This window comes from Aspergillus multicolor (assembly GCF_047715735.1).
Source record: "Aspergillus multicolor strain CBS 133.54 unplaced genomic scaffold BDW74scaffold_1, whole genome shotgun sequence".
Lineage (NCBI taxonomy): Eukaryota > Fungi > Ascomycota > Eurotiomycetes > Eurotiales > Aspergillaceae > Aspergillus > Aspergillus multicolor.
In genome coordinates, this window is record NW_027395952.1 from 1,252,793 (window position 1) to 1,268,124 (window position 15,332).

The following is a 15,332-nucleotide window of genomic DNA, read 5'->3' on the forward strand; positions in this document are numbered from 1 at the left end:
AAGTGAGGGTTACCTAGGCTGCGTCTGGTAAGGCTGCGATAATTGATTCATTCACGATGGTGCCATTCCTGCAGCCCACAGAGGGTCCTGATATTCTCGTCCGGTGTCAAGGAAGAGCGAGAAAGACAGTGATCAGCGATGGATGAGACCTGCCAAGACTCTCCTGCCAAGACGGAGCCCTGCCGTTTCACGCCTGCATTAGCTAGAGATTGCATTAGCATTACTAATTTGCTTATGTACACAGTTACTCGAGGCACAACACCCCCGTGAACGCTCTTCCATCTTCTCGATACACAACCTCCTTCTTGCCATCACGATTACACTGGTAAACAGAGCCTCCAAGGTCTGTGAGGTAGATATCTCCTGACTTCTTGTCGATACTCACTCCAATCGCCTCATGGAGCCCTCGAATCAAGATCTCAGGCTTTCCCAGCGGCCGCCCCGCTGCGTCCAATTGGACTCGGTACAGCGCATTTCCGTAAGGCAACTCGCCTCGATCAGTCCAATATAGCACACCCGTCTCTTCATCAACCTCCAGGTCAATTGGCTCAGGCAAACCACTCAGAATACACAGCTCCTCCTCGTTGCCCCCTGCAGTGAGGGACCCAGGAGGAGCATCGATGGCAGCGCTGAAGATCCGGCCTTTACCGCTCTTAGGCGCACCCTTCTGCGTCCAGTAGAATCTGTTGTATCGGCGAGAAACAGCGATTCCAACACACCAGTCTTGTACATCGCCCGCACCCTCCTTGCCTGACTTTCGAGAGACGATTGTCTCTAGGTCTGACCCGTCCAGGTTGCAGCGGTAAACTGCGCAGCCCTCGCGATCACAGAAATAGAGCTTTTGTGCCTCAGCGTCGATGGCAATTTGCTTGGGGGTGTTGATCGTCCCTTGACTGATGAGAGTGCGAACGTCGCTTCCGTCCATGTTCGAAGAGCACACAGATCCATCAAGTCGACCGGGGATACCCATGTTTGTCCAAATGAGGCGATCAGCGGCACGGTCGATCGTGATGCCGTCTGGAAGGAGCTGGCTTGACACAACCTTCTGCATCTTGTGCTTCTTTTCAGGTCCATCTGGTGTCAACGACAGAATCTCTCCCACTGGGGTTCCAATGGATGTGGACGCTGTCGCTGAGGCAAGGCCGACATCGAGGACAAGTAGACGGGGTTTCTCGGGTTGCTCGGTCTTCCCCGACGGGGTTGGAGGGTACAGCCCGCCCTGAGTGCATTTGTTGCCCAGTTTCCCCTTGTCAAGGTAGTTCTGGGTCAGGTAGTCGACTGTCTTTTCGCTGGAAAGACCTCGCTCCTTGATGTAGTGCTGTTCGATGAAGGCGACGGTATCAAGGCCGACAGCTTAAACCCCGTGTCAGCAACTTCAATCGAACTTTTTCCACTTAAAGATAAAGGGGCAAAGAGATACTCACTATCCATCATCTTGCATGGCAAGACTTCGCCCTTGACGAACATCGTCTTCCACATAGCATCTATCTCTTCAGGCACAGACACTCCCTCCGACAAAATTGTCAGCACCTCGCGCTTAACAGCCGCCCATAACCGGTTAAAGATGAACCCCGTTGACTGCGTCCTCACGACATAAGGCTCCGTCGCGCTCTCGCGGCATCTCTCTACCATGAACGGGAAGATTCCATCATAAGTGAAGCCATCAGTCATCAGCTCAACAATCATACACTGCGGCGGCATGTAGTAGTGCATATTAAGGATTCGAGCCTTGACCTTCTCCGATTGTACCTTTTCCAGCATCTCAGACGTCTTGTACGACGAGGAGTTCGAAGCAAGGATGCAGTCATTCGGTACGAGAGTCTCCAGCTCCGCAAAAGTGTCGATCTTCAACGGGAGTTTCTCAGGAACGACCTCGACAATCAGCCAGGCGTTCGAGACTGCTTCCTTAAGTGATGTGAAAGTGTAGGCTTTGCCAGGCGAGCATCCTGTCTTCGCGGCGTATGCAGACACATTCTCTTCAATGTATGCAAGGCCAGCGGTCAGCTGCTCGGTACTAGGATCGCACAGACGCACGTCGTAGCCTGCGGATGCCCAAATGCAACCTGGTAGCACAGTCAGTTGCTATCTGCGTAGGGCGTAGAGAAAAATTGTCAGGTAAGTTAACCAAATACTAACCAATCCGTCTTCCAAGGACACCAGCCCCCAGCACCGTAACCGGGCGCTCGCGGTAATCCTTCGGTGGTGACCACGTCGGATGCATTATTATTCTGCTCTGTCTTTTAGAGTGTATTGGTATAGGTTACTATACAATGTAGTAAAGACCAAGTTCAACCACCAAACCGGCACTCACGACCCCTATATAACGCTCCCGCATGCTTCCGTAAAATCACCGTCGGCGAGATATCTCCAGGTCAGGATCTATGAGGGCCATGCCGAACTCCGGCCTGCCGCGGTATGACGACGATCCTTTATTCTCGCTGTTGATAACTTGGTAACTTGATATCGGACGGACCCATTGGATCCCACTCCCGCGGTACCGTTTCACAACCGGGCCAAACTCGGCTCGGCATGCCGTGGGGCTTTTGAGGATGACGGGAGGCAGCGAGGCTAGCCGTCGCATACCGTACCTTGTACACAACTCATAAAACCAAGATAGCTAAGCATGGATGTTTGGATGTGCGCAAATCCATACAGATGTTTAACTCATAGAGTCTAGTATGCTTTTGTGTAGATCTTGGACCATGGCCAGTCCCTATCTCCTGCCTAGCGCGACAATCGAAGAAGATATATATAGCAGTAGACTTGATATCCTGCGCAATTTGGAGGGTACTGGCGTCCTTGCTGATGGTTTGGGCCTATTTGAAGGTTTACTCATTTACAAGGATGTGTTCGAAGTATGGCGAGTAGAAGATAGTAGGGTGGAGATAATAACAAAGTCAGATGTTCTCAATAGTAAACGTGGGTTCTAAATATATACAAGTACGTTTTGTCAAAGTGTCTTCTTCAGGTGCCTTCCCTCTTAGGCATGTTTAGACCAGTGTCCAAATCTCAATCAGTTGCTTGACTGGCTCTTGGCCGGCCATTTGACCCTCCTCTCAGCCCTAACGTACAGATTATTGGGTCTGATGAGCTGGAACATCGGGTCATACTCAATCGCCCCATCTCCCTCCCGAGTGAAGTTGTACCGATATATCAGCTTGGGCAGGAAAACCTTCACCTCAGATAAAGCGAATGAGAAGCCAATGCACATACGAGGCCCCATTGCAAAAGGAATATACGCCGCCTTGTGCCGTTTCTTGACCTCCTCGGTATCCCAACGATCCGGGTCAAAGCGGGATGGGTTGTCCCAAAGATCTGGGTTGTTATGAATATGATGCAGCGCGGCAATGACGACACCGTCCTTAGCAATCTTGTAGCCACCTGGTAAGATGAGATCGGTTTTAGCCGTACGACCAGGTTGGTATGAAGGGTTGTGGCGGCGTTGCATTTCCTTAATGTACTTGTCAAGGAAAGGGAGGTTATCTGTAATGTCGGCTGTGAGTTCCGTGTCTTCGGTAATGCCGTGGTCCACTAATTCCTGCAAGAGCCGTTCTTGCATGCCGGGGTATGTGACAAGGCCATAAATAAGCCATGAGAGGAGAGAGCTGGTGGTTGTGAATCCGGCGGCGGTTGCAACGACCAGGGCCCATGTCAGGCTTGACTTGGGGAGCTTTTCGCCTTTGTTATCGGTGGCTCGGATGGCGTAGTCTGGACGATGGAGATTAGCGGCCGCAAACCTGATTTAGGGGAGAGAGTTTTGTCGCAAATTCCTTACCGACCATGTTCGAGGCTTCTAGAGCAGCCTCCTGCAGGGGCAAGTCGCTAACACCACCACGCGCTGCTTTCTGCACAGACTCCTCGACCATTTGTTCGATCCTAGCTTTCACGTTCTTCAGACGCTTGGGAGGGCCAAAAGGCAGCATGGAATACCAGTCGCCTCTGGAGGTGACCTCCTTATTCAGCGATAGCAGCTCTGCGATCGCATGCACCATTTCATGAACAGGTGCATCGGGTGAAGTGAAATGCTCAAAGTCAATCCCGAGCGTCAGCTTACCCACGGCTTGAGATCCAAGCTTCAGCATATACTGATACACATTCCATGCCTCTTGCGCCTCGTCCAGGGCGTCAAATGCCTTGAACGCATCCTCCACCGTAGCTTGCATGGTAGGCACGTAGTGCCGGACGGCCTTGGGGCCTAGAGCTGGAGGCAGGAACTTGTGTGCCAAACGCCAACTCTCGGTATCTGTGTCTGCCAGGAAAACACCTGCCTCGGGTGTTTTGAGGGGGTAGAGTGGATGGGCTTTATTCAAGATTTTCGAGAAAAAGTCCGTCTCGGAGAGAACGATGGCCGAAAGTTGCGGGTCATTGGTTTGGTATGTTGTACGGCCGAGGTTGTTGGTTTTGAAGATTGGTCCATATGTGTCGAAGAGGCGCTGGTGGTTTCCCAAGTGGTCGGGGAAAATCTCAAAGTAGTTTCCGACAAAAGGGAGGCCTCTGGGCCCATCAGGTTCCCGGACAGCGTGACCATCGATTGTAATGGCTACAGGTCCCGTGGCAGCGAGGACAGAAGCGACATCCACGAGGCAGTCATTGTCTGTTTGGAAACCGATTCCTGTAGAGGTCAGAAAGACTCAGTAGGACGAAGATGTGGAAGGCCAACCGTTTGGCTCGACAATCGCAAAGTGGGCGGCAATCAAGTGTTTCAACTGATCAAGATTCGATGTCTCGTCGATGGTAATGGCCCTGGCGGACGAGGCCGCCTCGCCTAGAAGATAGAATTGCTGGCTCGACATGGTGTTGGGATGCTGTCTTGAACACTCCGTCGCAAGCAGAATGCCTTGTACTTATCTTAATCAACGCCTCGGTCTAGACACCGAGTTCCCCTCTCAATTCGGAGTCAAAACTCGATGCCGTACAGCCGTGTAGTTTATACCTCAGTGGACCTCATGCAAGAGATGCCGCGGCAAGTGGGGAAATAACGGCTAATGCCGGGTTTCCGATTGGGCCACGATGCTTGCCCTACTTTCGCGGACTATAGCGGTGGGTCCGGACAGGAGTCTTTGGAGATGGAGAATGTCGCTGCTCAAGCCGAGGGTAAATGTGTTAGTTATATAAAACATCGGATTGGCACATTGCGACTGTCATGTCATCCCACCCTGCTTGACTTGAGCACCCGACGCACCTTGCGACACAATGGAAAACCTACGAGAATATACCACGCAGGAGGTAGCGGCTCACAAGACCAGGGACGACTTGTGGCTGGTTGTCAATGGCAAAGGTGAGAAAGACCCCGTCTCTGTGTTTCGTGAAAATTGCTGACAGTCCTTCTCACCAGTATACGATGTCACCGAATACGTGAGAGATCATCCGGGAGGACCTGATGTTCTCCTCGATACAGCTGGCACTGATGCGACTGAAGCTTACGAGGAAGTTGGACATTCTGAGGTAGGCATGGTGTGAATGTAGATTACAGGCTGCACAGCTAATGCGTCAGTGTCAAGGACGCCGACGAGATTCTTCAAACATATCTGATTGGAACACTGAAGAATGCCACGAAGCGGGTACGTCCTCAGCAAGTTCGATTAATACAACCCATCGAGCCATCGCCATCGCCGGAAACACAAGTAACAGGATCGATCAAGTCTGCAGCGCTGGCGACAGTCTGTATCAGCGGCGCAGCGATCTCGCTATACCTTGGTCGGCGCATGTATACTTCTTGGTCGGGCTTGTCGCAGCTTCAAACACTCTCAAAATCGATCCAACTACCTCAGTCACTATTTCAGACAGGTGGTGGAGGCTTCTATACCGGATTTGCAGTCGCAAGCGGGATATCCAGCATCATCGGCTCAATCGTCGCATCCAAGTTGTCCGCCATGACACAGATTCAGTCTGGTTTCACAAAATACCCCCCGCACATCAAGAGTCGCAGGGCCCCTCGGGTGAACCCTCATCTTCTTAAAGGATTCCTCGAGCCCAAGGAACATAAGAGCTTGCCGCTCATTCGCAAAGATACACTTGCACCGAATGTCTACAAATTCGTCTTCCAGCTGCCCAACCCGCAAGACGTGATTGGCCTTCCTATCGGACAGCACGTAGCCATCAGGGCAAACATCGACGGAACGGCAATCTCAAGGTCGTATACTCCGACGTCAAATAACCTCGACCACGGTGTCCTGGAGCTGGTAATCAAGTGCTACCCGGATGGCCTGTTGACGGGGAAATACCTCGCCAATCTGCAAGTTGGGGACATGGTCGACTTCCGCGGCCCCAAAGGAGCAATGAAGTACACGAAGGGTCTATGCAAGAAGATCGGAATGATTGCAGGTGGAACCGGGATCACGCCCATGTATCAACTAATCCGGGCGATCTGTGAGGATCCCACTGATACTACCGAGGTCAGCTTGATCTACGCCAACCGGACGGAAGAGGATATCTTGATGCGCAAGGAGCTGGAGACGTTTGCGAGAAATTATCCCAAGAACCTCAAAATCTGGTATATGCTGGATACGCCGCCTGAAGAGTGGTCTTTTGGGACGGGGTTCGTTACTGCTGAGATTATGAGCGAGCGGCTGCCAATGTGCGACAAGGATACAAGAGTCATGCTATGCGGACCCCCGGGGATGGTGAAGGCTTGTAAAAAGGGCTTGGTGGCACTGGGATTCGAGGCGCCGGGGGCTGTTGCGAAGATGGATGACCAGATCTTTTGCTTTTAGAACTTTGTAGATGACAGCTATCGAATATTATTTACGATACGAGACAGCAGCAGGTCAGGTAGTGGGATCGTAGTCGCTTGCACCTTGTTTGCCTGCTGGTTGAACTTGGAAAGGAAGGAGCGATGGAGGGACGAGGGGACATGGCTCAGTCCAGCTCTCAACCCCGCGTCGTCGACCTTCACCATCACTGACGAAGGACACGAGTTTCGGCCTTCCTCGTCAACACTTTTCCACATCCAATATCTCAAGATATTATTTCCGCGGCTTGGTCTAGAATGAGTTGAGAAATTGCAGTCGCAATACCGAAATCTACCATTGCAACCCCTCAACATACCTGGGACATCATCTGCTGATTTGAGCCACTCTGCAGCCATCGGAGCTTGCACGGCATATATATCCCATCTTGAACTTTGAATATGGCACAAAGAAGCAGAATCACAAGCTTCTCTCTAATTCCCTGAACAGCGATACAGCGATGTGCTATTCGATATGTTACCCCGACCCGAAAGAGTCGCATCTACTCCGATATGAGCACCGGAACATCATGGTCGATATCTAGGTACCTAGTAAAGAGGTGATAACGGATATCCCTGCTTGGAAATTTGTGGACTGGAACACGGGGCATTGACCACGGCCGGAAACAACTCCACAGGCAAACCCGCCTTGAAGATATCCGCGGGTGTACCTTTTTCAGGCATATAGTCTACTCATGATAAGATACCGATGAGAAGTTGTCATAAAGTGACAGCCGCCATGGATTGTGGAGCCCTCGGACGCGTCAGGACCCGGCCCTAAAATAGGCAGTTCCACAGAATCCCGCGGCTTGTTTCACTGTTTCAGGGCCATGGTCCCATTTCCTCAGGTCTTCCGAGGTTTCTTTCCCGCGGCATCTCTTCCTTCTCTCCAACTCGGCCATGTCTGCTCGTCGTTATCGATCGACCGTGGCATGCCACTCCTGCCGTTCACGCAAAGTCCGATGCAGCATCAACGTCACCGGGATCCCGTGTATTCGCTGCGCTCAAGACAATGCACAATGCGTGGTTGATCCGCCAAATGAGACGTGAGACTTCGAAGCATAGTATTGTAGGCGCTACGCTTCCTAACAAGACATTATAGGACTCGAGCAAATCGCCGCACAGTCTTAGGGAGACAGCGACCGCGCGCGGCTACCAGCAGTCCCTCTAATCGCGTTGAGACGTATATCGAGAACGATACCTCGACCTTGCAAAGGCATGCTACAGATTCACCTGCGCAAATAGGTACCTCGAGGTCCACCAGCCAGCACGACATTCAAGATGAAGAGCGCAATGGTCTAGAGATCGCCGCTGCCGCTTTGGGCAACCCAGAGCGAGCAGGGCAGGTTCCTTTCTATACCGGTAGGCTAACCGCACGGCCATGAAGCGTAGCCTAACATTAGCAGGCGATAAAACCGGGATAACATCGACGCTATCACTCCTCTCCTCAGGAGAGTCTCTGCCCCAACATCTCCTTATCCCATCACGGGTCCCGACGTCTCTATCAGACCAGGACCGGCACTATCTCGCAAGCAAGGGTGTCTTCAATCTACCCAGCAGTGACACCTGCCAATGTCTTCTCCAGGCGTACTTCCGCCATGTTCATACTATCATGCCGATTATCGAAGCCGACCAGATCTTGCATTTGTTCCAGACCGGGAGACTTCACGAGTATAACCTGCTCTTGGTGTGGAGTGTTTTTTTCGTTGCCGTGAATGTATGGCCCCGCAGAAAACTGTTTGAGGTCAACAGCTAATGGCCGCCAGTTTGTCCCGTCGAGTATATGCGAGCAAGCAGGGTATGATTCCAAGAAAGCAATGAAAGCGGCCATGTATGGGCACGCCAAGGTAAGATGGTTCTCAAATCCTGTAGGACTGCGGCTAAGGTCAAGAGTAGTGCCTATACAGCAATAGCGGCGAGCGAGATAAGATCGTTTTGCTACAAGCCTCACTCTTGTTAGGTTTCTGGCATTCTGAAGCTGATGGACACTCGCAGCCTTGGTATTGGAGCGGCGTATCTGTCAGTCTTTGCCAGATGCTGGGACTACATCGCAATCCAGACACGCCACGATACAATGGAGCCATCATCGACCGGCAGCGGCAGCTATGGCGTCGTCTGTGGTGGACGTGTTTCCTTCGCGACCGATGGTTGAGCCTCACTCTAGGTCGGCCGCTGCGCATCGACCTTGATGACTGCGACGTCCCCATGCCGTTAGTGGCAGATATCCTTTACGACTTCAAGGAAGTAGCCGCATCCGCCTTTGCAGCTTTTGTTCCAGACGACCTTCCCCTGCTAGCCGAGTACTGGATCCGACTGATGGACCTCAGCAAGCTCCTGGGCTCAGTAACGGCGCTGAGCTACAAAGCGGTCCGTCCGCGGCCATCTTTCGAACAGATCAAGGCACTCGAGATGGAGATCCTGCGTTATAAGCCTCCAGAGCAAGGCGCCCCCAGCTGGAATAGGGCTACTCGGTTTTATTTGCATCATCTGCAACTCCATTATGAGTGCGCCAGTAGATATCTCTCGAGGCAGATCAAATAATTCTAACCTTTGCAGAGCGCTCCTCATCGTCCTTTACCGTCCATGCCTGACCGAACCCTCAAATGACCTCTCCTCGACCAACCAGCAATGGCAGGAAAGCATTTGGCACAAAGCCGACGCCGCGGCCTCCCGCACAAATGATATCCTTGAGGCCCTTGCCCAAGAAAGTCTGCTCGAATATGCCCTACCAATGACGTGAGCTTGCCGACATCATGTTCAGTATCCTTTGAAGACTGACTGATTTTCGTTAGACCCCCGCTCCTCATTCCGGCAATGCAAATGCATCTCTTGAACTGTCGCTCAGGAACGTCCCTTTCGCGGCGTCTCCGTCTAAACAAGCTTAACGCCTGCATGATGGTCATGGAGGAGTTCCAGAAGGTATATACCGTGGCGTCCATCTATCGCGGCATCTTCGCAAAGGCCATCCAAATTATCTGTTCTGATGGTGCTGGTGCCGGCGAAGGTGCCGGGAGCACAGCTCCAGATCGGGATAGCTCTTCAAATCTGCCGATGGGAGCATCTGTCTCTACAGAAGTACCGGTACCAGGCCCAGTTCAATCTGGTACCGTGGGCCAAGCGCATGCTCATCAGGCTGTACTTGCTGGTCCGATTGTCGGTCAAGAGACTGTTCCAGGGAGTGATCTAACTGACATGGTCGACGCTCTTTTGGACGAGTCACTGCCCTTTAATTTCTGGGAAACATGGGGGCAGGTGTGGGCTGAATAAGTGCGGGCTGATAAGTGAACGAATCTAAGCACAATAGTACGTTTTCAAAACTTAGGAAGACACCATCTAGATATTTTCCAATGTTTTTATTGTTGCCTCTTCATTATTGTATAGACAAGAAAAGCCCCGACCAGGCCATCCCCTTAGAAGTCGGAATATGCAGGTCACCCAGCACAATTGCATCAGCCTTGCGGCCTTCACCAACCGAGCCAGATGCCAGAACGTTCGATTCTCTTTCCAAATATAGGCGAGTATTGGCGATTCCGGTGCCGGCCCAAATTGCATCATTCCATGCCGCGATCCTCAAGACAGTTGGCGGGTCGAGTAGTCGATCCCAAAACCCGTTCTCAAGTCTCCATTCCGTTTATCCGCCGATTGGATTGATGAAGGCGCTTACAGAGCCTTCTTCTTGTCACCCTTGGTGACGTCGACGACTTTGAGGGCTGTAGGACGAAAACATCAGTATATTACTCCTTCAATTGACCCGCAATATGCTTCATCCAGGTTCGTAGGTTTGTAGATGTCGGAGCGGCGGGTATAACGAATGGCATAACGCACCAGGGGGCAGGCTCTGCTTGAGCTTGTCGGCCTTGTCGGAGTCCTTCAGGACAAGGGTGTAGACCGAACGCTTGCAGCGGACCTTGAACTTGATCTGCTGGGACTGGGGGTTGCGCTTGAGGCGGGCAGCTGTTCATTGAGAATATCCATTAGCCCATATTCCATGTTATTCTTCTCAATTGACGTCGTTGGTCCGCGATGACGCTTGTTGAACTCCAGTTCAAGCTCCAGCTCGATCAAGCTCCAGCATGCTTCCCTTCTCCTCAATTAACATTGACGTGGGTAGACGTACAGGTCGCATCCTTGCGGCGAGCAAGCTCGATGAACTGCTTGATGTCGGAGACTTCGCGAGGCATGGTGATATGTGGTGATGTGATGGGATGTGACGTCGAGGGATGAGTCAAGTCGGGTCGGGTCTTTGGATGGGATGCGGAAGAAGCTCGAGCAGGCGCGGCCAGTCCCAGGGCCAAGCTGGGCCGCGGGCTGACGGTTGTGTGGAATCTTCCAGATTGGGCTAGGGCTTGGAGCGGGAAGCCCTTGTGCTGATGGATAGTGACTCAGCAGTAATTGTGCGAGGGGTGTATCAGCTATGATGTCACATGATGGGTGTGAGGGAGGTGTGGCGGTGCGGGTAGGCAGCATGCCTTGTTCGTAATTGCTATAGGACATTAAATACGGGCCAGCTGTCAAGTACTTGGAAGTATTTCTTGATCTTGCCTTGCTATATATCTTCTTATCTGTCTATACCGGTAAACAGAGCTTAAGAATGCCGACATCTTTGGATCGCGCGTTGAATTCCAAGGTAGGTGCTATCTATCCAGATCCTGGCCACGTAATAACTGACGAAATCCAGAACCTATTCCTCGGTATGCTGAAAAACTAATAACGGGTCCTTAACTAACAGATGCCAGGGTTTGTAGGTATGGTCACCGCGGCGGCGGCGTGGTCGATATGGGGCAACGAGATGTTTCCTGCCGAAGATGATCCGAAAGGAGGCACGTTGTCGCAATTGTATGGCGATTCGTAAACTAACCCAGCCAGACCCATCAAATTGGACGCTCGAGGAGATGCGCCGATGGCTTCGCGCTGTATGACACCCCTTCCATATCCCATGTGCACATCCATTCCTAACCATAGCAGCGGGGCTTGATGCCTGATCGAAAGGCGACACGAGAGGAGCTTCTAGAACGGATCCGAGCGAATCTTCGTTACGAGCTAAAGTCGCCTGAGTGAACTGCGAAGTTGCGATGCGCGTCGTACGGGTCCAGAGCGCAGAGGTGTAATGGCGATATTAATCTTCCTTCATTCATCATAAGTGGTTGTTCAGTTATCGATTCGTCTTCCATGAGCGTTGTATGATTCCCAACCCTGTTTCATAACCAATATATCGTTTGTTGCCCAAGCCAGTCCCGCTATTCGGTGCTAGAAGTCTGCAATTCAAACGACTAGGCGAAAATTCTGCGTCTGGATGAGCCAGTCCTTCCTCCGCTTGCCCTTCCCGCCTCCTTCACTAGAAGGGTTCGGCACCAGAACGAACGTCTCACTGAATCCGCGCTGAGGGAGGTCGCGCGATTCTCCGAAGCGGACATACCCGCTCACAATCACCAAGATCGAAATGTCCTTCCTCGGGTCGATTTGCCGGCCGACTGTGACGGTGGGATATTGCCTGTTGATTATCTGGCAATCTACCGACTGCACTTCGTAGTGCGTCAAAGGCATCTGGTTGACGAAGATTTCTTGCACCGCATTTCCGTCCGCGACGGGGTTTCCGTTGAACACGATGGTTGATGGCGGGGTGCTGTAGAATGTGGAGATCGATGCGCGGTTGGATTGGAGAGCTGGGTAGAAGGATTGGACGAATTCGGTTGTCGCTATAGGCATTCAAGTCAGAGATTCTGTATATAAAGCGACGTCAACGCGGCTTTTACCTTCGGTTGAGACCTTTGCGTAGGAGTCTTCGGTAGGGGCCATGATTCAAGTCGACTGTGTGGTAGGAGTATCGAGTATCGAGTATCGAGGCCGTAAATATAGTCAGTAAGATTAGAGTAAGGTGTATGTGACTATAGCGAGGTTGAGTATAAAAAGGTGCGCGAGTTGAGAGAAGATAATAGAGTAGGCAAAGAAGTCAGAGATGGTGAGGCTCCAGCAAGAAAAAAGAAGCTTGGACCACCGCGGAGAAAACAGAGCCTCCGATGGCTCTCCGAAATCATATCGCTCCGCTCCAGGCCACGCCAACATAATCACAATATCGCCAATGGCAAGCTTACGAGGGGGCTTCCATGCTCTCTCATGGGCTAATCAGCTGCTATATCGCCGACGCCCTTCGTGGAAATGTGCCTCTTGCAAGATCGCTCCGCCAGCAACCGTACGGTCTCTCCGTCAATATGCGACCACGAGCACCTCCGAAGGAACTCCTAAATCTAAGCCTTACTATGTCACAACGCCTATCTTCTATGTCAATGCCGGTATATACAATATACGCGCCGCGAGACTAGCATATTGTCGCTAACTCACGATGTTCTAGCACCCCATATCGGTCACTTATATACCATGGTCCTGGCGGACGTCCTGAAACGATGGCGGACACTTATCGGCGACCATGACGCACAATTGTTGACGGGAACCGACGAGCATGGAATGAAGGTTGGTTGGTTGATACACGTGGTTGGCTTGTTCTAACTCCGCGATAGATCCAGCAAGCTGCCAAAGCCGCGGGAATAGATACGCAGGCCTTTTGCGACAAGAATTGCCAGACCTTCAAAGTGGGCAACCTTCTTTCTCTCCAGGAGGACCATTGCAGTTGACACAACTAGGACCTGGCCGACGCTGCAGAAATGGACTATAACCACTTTATTCGGACGACGGATCCTGCGCACAAAGAGGCTGTTCAGTACTTCTGGGTACGTGACGAAGGATGCAAGGCGGAACGAATACTTATGCGCTGAGCAGGATATGCTACAACATCGAGGCTATATCTACACATCGAAGCACGAAGGATGGTACTCTGTCAGCGACGAGACGTTCTATCCCCAGTCCCAGGTCCATCTGTCATTGGACCCGGCCACGGGACGGAAGAGAATGGTACGACTCCCGCCCTTTGGCATGATCCAAGCTGACTGGAAAAGGTCTCTATTGAGACAGGAAAGGAAGTCGAGTGGTCATCCGAGACAAATTATCATTTCCGTTTGTCTGCGTTCAAGGACCGCCTGTTGGAATTGTATGAAAACGACTTCATCACGCCGTCTATATATAAAGATGTCGTGGTCAATTCGGTTTCGTCCGGGTTATCGGACCTCTCTATCTCACGGCCGGTCGAACGATTGAGTTGGGGCATTCCTGTCCCCAACGACAGCTCACAGACAATCTATGTATGGTTGGATGCGCTTGTCAATTACCTGACGAAAGCAAGGTATCCTTTCCCGCCCGGTGAGGGCAGCCGCTATGGGTGGCCTGCAGACGTCCACGTTGTGGGCAAGGATATCATTAGGTAGGCAGTTTTCTGGAACGGAGTGAACAGTACTCACGCGCACAGGTTCCACTGTGTCTACTGGCCAGCGTTCCTCATGGCCCTTGATCTTCCCCTACCTCTCAACGTCCTTGTCCACGGTCACTGGACGATGAATAAGGAGAAAATGTCAAAGTCGACTGGCAATGTGGTCAATCCCTTCTTCGCGATCGACCGGTTCGGAGTCGACGTCATGCGCTTCCACATGGCTTTTCGCGGTGGCATTGGATCGGACTCTGATTACGATAACTCATATATTATTCGCGACTACAAGAAGCACCTCCAACAGGGAATAGGCAACATCGCTCACCGCACGATTGGCTGTGCGAAGGGCAGATTACGGAAGTATATCATTAATGCTACAACCGGTAAAAAACACGCACAGGCCAGTGATCTGGCATATGAGGAGACCCTCAAGAAACTTGCGCCCATTGTAGCGGACAAGATGGAGAAACTTGACCCGCGTGCGGCAATCATGGAAATCGTCAGAGTAGTTTCTGAGGTAGAGTCCCTCGGCACATTGCAGAAGCTCTGATGCCCTTGCTGACATTCCCTGCAGACCAACAAGTATTTCCACAACGCGGAGCCATGGAAGAACCCGGCGGAGCACCAACGTGTGCTTTTCAATACCGCAGAGTCAATGCGTATCGTGGGCATCTTACTACAGCCTTTTATGCCGAACAAAGCTAAAGAGATTCTCGACTTGTTCCAAGTCCACCCCTCAAAGCGTGGTTTCTCTTCTGCCGGCTACGCATCAGACCCGGATTACGGCGAGGACATCCAGAAGAAAATCCTCTTCCCCCCTCTTATAGTCGAGGAATAAGACGGTCTCTATCTGACTCTCGGGCGAGTCGGACACCCTACGCGCTCGTCATAACCGTCCCTTATCGCGACCGAATCAACACATGCTAGCTATCGAAAGGTCATTGGCATTCCTGTTTTCGTGGGCGGAAAGTTACGATTCCTCTTGGTGGTCGCTCACCGTCTCCACGATAATCGTGCTATGCATAGCAAGCATTCCGTTGGGCTTTGCGTCATGGGACAGTGCGATCTGTGGTCTGGCCAGAAGGTTATCAGCGGGAAACTGGGGGCTGTGGCCCTGATATGCGACGCTGTTACATGAGAGATATCGGGCGGGAAACGGGGGGGTGGGTTTCCCGCGGCAAACTGCGCGACGAGGTCTCGGGAAGGAGTTTCCATTGTATAACAGAATAGTGAGGAGGAGGCGTTTGATGTAATAGTATATTAATAACCTAGTATATGAATGAAGTCTGG

General features: G+C 51.8%; 8 protein-coding genes across 8 annotated transcripts; 4 read left to right on the forward strand and 4 right to left on the reverse strand.

Moving 5' to 3' along the window:
• Positions 1-244: 244 nt before the first annotated feature.
• Positions 245-4,793, reverse strand: BDW74DRAFT_184553 (uncharacterized protein; the record flags this gene model as incomplete). Its single annotated transcript, XM_073730843.1, has 6 exons — positions 245-1,353; positions 1,425-2,063; positions 2,137-2,228; positions 3,072-3,708; positions 3,776-4,612; positions 4,661-4,793. 6 exons carry the CDS (start codon positions 4,791-4,793, stop codon positions 245-247), a joined length of 3,447 nt encoding a protein of 1,148 aa, XP_073589694.1.
• Positions 4,794-5,193: 400 nt separating this feature from the next.
• Positions 5,194-6,713, forward strand: BDW74DRAFT_184554 (putative cytochrome b5 reductase; the record flags this gene model as incomplete). Its single annotated transcript, XM_073730844.1, has 3 exons — positions 5,194-5,278; positions 5,336-5,445; positions 5,502-6,713. 3 exons carry the CDS (start codon positions 5,194-5,196, stop codon positions 6,711-6,713), a joined length of 1,407 nt encoding a protein of 468 aa, XP_073589695.1.
• Positions 6,714-6,923: 210 nt separating this feature from the next.
• On the reverse strand, positions 6,924-7,501 carry BDW74DRAFT_142164 (uncharacterized protein). Its single transcript, XM_073722688.1, has one exon. It carries the CDS (start codon positions 7,228-7,230, stop codon positions 7,039-7,041), a length of 192 nt encoding a protein of 63 aa, XP_073589696.1. The 5' UTR covers positions 7,231-7,501; the 3' UTR covers positions 6,924-7,038.
• Positions 7,502-7,627: 126 nt separating this feature from the next.
• On the forward strand, positions 7,628-9,994 carry BDW74DRAFT_172427 (Zn(II)2Cys6 transcription factor; the record flags this gene model as incomplete). The annotated part of the gene is made up of 7 exons (XM_073727532.1): positions 7,628-7,773; positions 7,830-8,089; positions 8,134-8,444; positions 8,494-8,574; positions 8,624-9,231; positions 9,284-9,463; positions 9,520-9,994. 7 exons carry the CDS (start codon positions 7,628-7,630, stop codon positions 9,992-9,994), a joined length of 2,061 nt encoding a protein of 686 aa, XP_073589697.1.
• A 43-nt stretch (positions 9,995-10,037) lies between these two features.
• On the reverse strand, positions 10,038-11,003 carry BDW74DRAFT_142171 (60S ribosomal protein eL38). Its single transcript, XM_073722689.1, has 2 exons — positions 10,845-11,003; positions 10,038-10,681 (listed from the first exon to the last, which is right to left on the reverse strand). The coding sequence occupies exons 1-2, from the start codon at positions 10,906-10,908 to the stop codon at positions 10,491-10,493; spliced, it is 255 nt and encodes an 84-aa protein (XP_073589698.1). The 5' UTR covers positions 10,909-11,003; the 3' UTR covers positions 10,038-10,490.
• A 315-nt stretch (positions 11,004-11,318) lies between these two features.
• On the forward strand, positions 11,319-11,579 carry BDW74DRAFT_172429 (uncharacterized protein; the record flags this gene model as incomplete). The annotated part of the gene is made up of 3 exons (XM_073727533.1): positions 11,319-11,354; positions 11,406-11,418; positions 11,464-11,579. 3 exons carry the CDS (start codon positions 11,319-11,321, stop codon positions 11,577-11,579), a joined length of 165 nt encoding a protein of 54 aa, XP_073589699.1.
• Positions 11,580-11,838: 259 nt separating this feature from the next.
• On the reverse strand, positions 11,839-12,721 carry BDW74DRAFT_4452 (putative nuclear transport factor 2 domain protein). The gene is made up of 2 exons (XM_073732808.1): positions 12,481-12,721; positions 11,839-12,423 (listed from the first exon to the last, which is right to left on the reverse strand). The coding sequence occupies exons 1-2, from the start codon at positions 12,521-12,523 to the stop codon at positions 11,990-11,992; spliced, it is 477 nt and encodes a 158-aa protein (XP_073589700.1). The 5' UTR covers positions 12,524-12,721; the 3' UTR covers positions 11,839-11,989.
• A 66-nt stretch (positions 12,722-12,787) lies between these two features.
• On the forward strand, positions 12,788-15,313 carry BDW74DRAFT_142175 (methionine--tRNA ligase MSM1). Its single transcript, XM_073722690.1, has 8 exons — positions 12,788-13,017; positions 13,077-13,195; positions 13,243-13,314; positions 13,366-13,452; positions 13,502-13,633; positions 13,678-14,039; positions 14,085-14,559; positions 14,617-15,313. Exons 1-8 carry the CDS (start codon positions 12,807-12,809, stop codon positions 14,878-14,880), a joined length of 1,722 nt encoding a protein of 573 aa, XP_073589701.1. The 5' UTR covers positions 12,788-12,806; the 3' UTR covers positions 14,881-15,313.
• The last annotated feature ends 19 nt before the right edge of the window (positions 15,314-15,332 follow it).

Bases quoted from the DNA above. Each gene is read 5' to 3' on its own strand.
- BDW74DRAFT_142164 (XM_073722688.1), bottom strand. From the start codon at position 7,230: ATGCGACTCTTTCGGGTCGGGGTAACATATCGAATAGCACATCGCTGT.
- BDW74DRAFT_142171 (XM_073722689.1), bottom strand. From the start codon at position 10,908: ATGCCTCGCGAAGTCTCCGACATCAAGCAGTTCATCGAGCTTGCTCGC. The intron at 10,682-10,844 runs GTACGTCTACCC...CTCAATGAACAG, and splicing joins TCGCCGCAAGGATGCGACCT to CTGCCCGCCTCAAGCGCAAC.
- BDW74DRAFT_4452 (XM_073732808.1), bottom strand. From the start codon at position 12,523: ATGGCCCCTACCGAAGACTCCTACGCAAAGGTCTCAACCGAAG. The intron at 12,424-12,480 runs GTAAAAGCCGCG...GAATGCCTATAG, and splicing joins CGCAAAGGTCTCAACCGAAG to CGACAACCGAATTCGTCCAA.
- BDW74DRAFT_142175 (XM_073722690.1), top strand. From the start codon at position 12,807: ATGGCAAGCTTACGAGGGGGCTTCCATGCTCTCTCATGGGCTAATCAG. The intron at 13,196-13,242 runs GTTGGTTGGTTG...ACTCCGCGATAG, and splicing joins CCGACGAGCATGGAATGAAG to ATCCAGCAAGCTGCCAAAGC. The intron at 13,634-13,677 runs GTACGACTCCCG...TGACTGGAAAAG, and splicing joins CCACGGGACGGAAGAGAATG to GTCTCTATTGAGACAGGAAA.